The sequence below is a fragment of the Lygodium microphyllum genome, chromosome 3 (assembly GCF_053477565.2).
Source record: "Lygodium microphyllum isolate KBCC chromosome 3, Lygodium_microphyllum_v1.1.10, whole genome shotgun sequence".
In the NCBI taxonomy this organism is placed as follows: Eukaryota; Viridiplantae; Streptophyta; class Polypodiopsida; order Schizaeales; family Lygodiaceae; genus Lygodium; species Lygodium microphyllum.
The window spans coordinates 121,003,374-121,007,111 of record NC_141137.1 but is presented as its reverse complement, the minus strand read 5'-3'; the positions used below and the strand labels follow the sequence as shown (position 1 = coordinate 121,007,111).

Genomic DNA, 3,738 nt, shown 5'->3' with positions numbered 1-3,738 from the left:
ATCCAAAGAAGACATGAGGCGAAAGGAAGTCTCAAATTTAGAGAGAGTTGAGGAAGAAATCGCTAGACACACAAGAGACTCTGTGAATGAAAAGGAAAAGACCATAGATGACAATAGTAATTGGTCTAGGAGATTGTTAGATTCTCATGATCACTCTTCAGTCTATGCAAGCTAAGATTAGTGTGTTGGAAAGGGGTAAGTAGAAAGAAGATGCTGCTACAACCACTTTTGGTATTGAAAAGCACAGTAACTTGTTGATACTTCAACTGGCTCAAAAGAGTACCCAAGAAGAACATCAATAAATTTGGGTGGTCTTGGTATATTAGAACTCTTATGTGAGGAGATGAAGCAAGACACAATTTATGAGGATCGCTGCCCAGTAGCTACATGACTTGTAGACCCATATTGCGGAGAAAAATAAGGAGATGGAGGAGCTGATAGAGAAATTGCAAGAAGTTGAGGTCATAAGAACGAACGAAAAAATTACCCATGCATAGGTTGTAGATCTTATGGTTCAACTAGAGAAAAACAAGGCATGGATAGCAGCTCTTACCACAAGGGTTCAAAACCTGGAATTGCCATGGAAAAGCTTCAAGGCATCTTGCTACGTATAATCAAGACTCTCTCTCTTTCTCTCTATCTCTCTCTGTGTCTCTCTGTTTGTGTCTTCTGTCTGACTGAATTGGCTCTGCAAAACCTAAAACACTCACTGCCTTTGCAGGGGAAACCTGGACCAGGAGAAGAACAGGATGAGGTATGCAGGCATCGGCGCCTGACGGAAGGTTGATAGGCGTGCTGCAGAAGTGCAGGCAGAAGAAAGACCAACATGAGGCCAGGCGCCTGCTTGCCTTCCTGCGACAGCAGAAGTTGGACTCGCACCCGATCCTGGGCAACTACCTCGTACCCACGCTGGTGGAATGCGGGAGCTTGCCCGATGCTGAGCATGTCTTTGACCGCCTCCCTGCTGCCAACGAGCATGCATGGACTGCCCTCATCTCTGGCTATACCCTCTGTGGCAACCCCCGCCGCGCATTGCAGCTCCATCGCAAGATGCAGGAGCTGTGCTCGCCCCAACCCAATGTGTACACCTACCTTCCACTCTTGGGAGCTTGCTCCTGCCTAGGTGATGTCAACAGCGGCCGGGAAATCCATGCTGAAATTGCCAAGCGTGGGCTTGAAGGACATCTCCTCAATCACAGCCCAGTGCTGGGCAACACTCTACTGGACACTTATGTCAAATGTGGCTTGTTGGCAGATGCACGCCGAGTCTTTGACCTGCTTCCAGTTCGAAACACGGTCTCTTGGTCTGCTCTGATCACTGGATATGCAGATCATGGGCTTGGCAAGGAGGCAGGGTCATGTTTTCAGCAAATGTGCCTGGATGGTGTCTCCCCTGATTCTGTCATGTTTGTCTGCAGCTTGAAAGCTTGCTCTAGTGTAGGAGCCCTAGAAACAGGTCAAGAAATACATAGACAGACAGCAATGAGGGGGTTGGAAATGGACATTTACTTGGGGAGCTCCCTGGTGGATATGTATATCAAATGTGGCTCACTTGCAGAAGCACAACAAGTATTTAATAGAATGCCAGAACGAGATGCCGTATCTTGGGCTACATTGGTTGCAGGGTACGCTGAACATGGGCTTCATGAGGGCATGCAAAACTGTTTGCATCTGATGCACTCTGAAGGTATTTGTGCTGATGCCGTTATGCTTGCTTCCTGCTTGAAATGTTATGGTGCCCTAAAGGCAATAGAGCCTGGTCAAGAAATGCACTCTGAAATAGTTAAAAAGGGTTTGGAAATGGAGCTTTATATAGGCAGTACACTTGTAGATATGTACTGCAAATGTGGCTCACTTACTGAAGCATGCGAAGTGTTTGATGGGCCAGCAACTCGAGATGCAGTCTTATGGAATGCGCTCATGGCAGGCTATGCTGAACATGACCTTGGAGACAAAGTTACAGATTGTTTCTACAACATGCTACTTGATGGCATATGTCCTGATCCCATTACATATGTCTGCAGGTTGAAAGCTTGTGGAAGCATGGGAGATATTGAAACAGGCCAAATAATACATGCAGAAATAACCGGCAGGGGATGGGAAAAGGAGCTTTTTTTAATGAACACACTGGTGGATATGTACATCAGATGTAGTTCACTTGTTGACGCACGCCGTGTGTTTGATAGGCTGCTGGTGCGGGATGCAGTCACATGGACCACAATGGTTTTAGGATATGCTGAACATGGGTTTGATAATGAAGTGCTGAATGTCTTGAAACAGATGCAGATGGAAGGTATGTCTATGGATGTGGTCACATCTGTTGTGTGCTTGAAAGCATGTGGTACCACGGGGGCCTTAGAAACAGGTCAAGAAATACATACTGAGATCAGGAAGTTAGGCCTAGAAAGAGAGCCTTCTGTTGGGAGCATGTTGGTGGACATGTATGGCAGATGTGGCTCAGTTGCAGAAGGTAGGGATGTATTTAATAAACTCCCTGTCCGTAATGTTGTTTCATGGACTTCAATGATACAAGCATATGGTGAGAACCACGAAGGTAACATGGCTGTACAGTGCTTCGAAGATATGCAAGAGCAGGGAGTGAAGCCAGATTCTATCACATTTGTTTGTCTGCTTGCAGCATGCAGTCACGCTAATCTGGTTATCAAAGGTCAAACATACTTCATATTAATGAAAGTAGAGCATGAAATTGAACCAACATCTGACCACTATGCCTGTATGGTTGATCTGTTCTCCAGAGCAGGTCATGTGCATGAGGCAGAGAATTTCATGGTGGCCATGCAGTGTGCTCCTGCTAGCATGACCCTAATGGCTCTGCTTACTGGATGTAAAATTTATGGGAGACTTGCTTTGGGAGAGAGATGCTTTCATCAGATTTTGGAGGAGAATCAAGAAGATGCTTCTGCATTCCCATTGATGGTAGAATTATATAGAGATGCCGGAAGATGGCATGATGCTTACAGATTGGAGGAGATGAGGACTTATTTAGGGGCGAAGAAAACACCTGGTACTGCTTTAATTGAGGTGAACAAGAGATTGCAAGGTTTTGTTGTGGGTGCGAACAAATCAAAGATATTAGTGGAATCATTGGAGATTCTGAGTTTGTCTCTGAGAAACAAAGGATATGTACCAGTCCTTGATATAATTCCAAGCCAAATACACAATGAAGACAAAGAAGGAAGTGTTGTTTTTGTGAGTGAGTATTATATAAATACATTAGTGCAAAACAACATTATCTATAGTAAAAGTATTAATGTCTTTAACGTTGCACCTTGGAGTAACAGTGTTCTATAAATTCGGCAGTGTAAAAGGACAATTGTCACCAGCTGGTGATACTTTTTGCAGTTGCTTTTCTTATTTACTTATATAAATATTTTATTTTTCTTTTCTTTAGTTGTTGCTTTTTACCCCCAGAGTTCTCTTGGATTAAGTCGGGATCTTTGTATGGCTAGAAGAGGTAGCCATTGGGACAAATTGGACTAATGGTTTGTCTGAGCCTTAGGACCAGTTCCATATTGAATGGGCACTGAAGAATAGAATGCTAGTGGTTTGGGACTGTGTTCTTAGCCATTGGAGATGGTGCAGGACAATGAGCTTGACCAAGACAGAAGATGCACATGTGAGAATCCTCACGGAATAAAAGTCACCTTAACTGAGTCACATTACACTTTTTGATGTAGTTGCAATGTTAAAAGTTGCCCAAAACAACTTGAGGATTGC

At 44.2% G+C, this 3,738-nt stretch overlaps 1 protein-coding gene across 1 annotated transcript; it reads left to right on the top strand.

Moving 5' to 3' along the window:
- Nucleotides 1–512: 512 nt before the first annotated feature.
- Nucleotides 513–3,445, top strand: LOC148038829 (pentatricopeptide repeat-containing protein At2g33680-like). The gene is made up of 2 exons (XM_087674714.1): nt 513–608; nt 722–3,445. The coding sequence occupies exon 2, from the start codon at nt 757–759 to the stop codon at nt 3,310–3,312; it is 2,556 nt and encodes an 851-aa protein (XP_087530840.1). The 5' UTR covers nt 513–608; nt 722–756; the 3' UTR covers nt 3,313–3,445.
- The last annotated feature ends 293 nt before the right edge of the window (nt 3,446–3,738 follow it).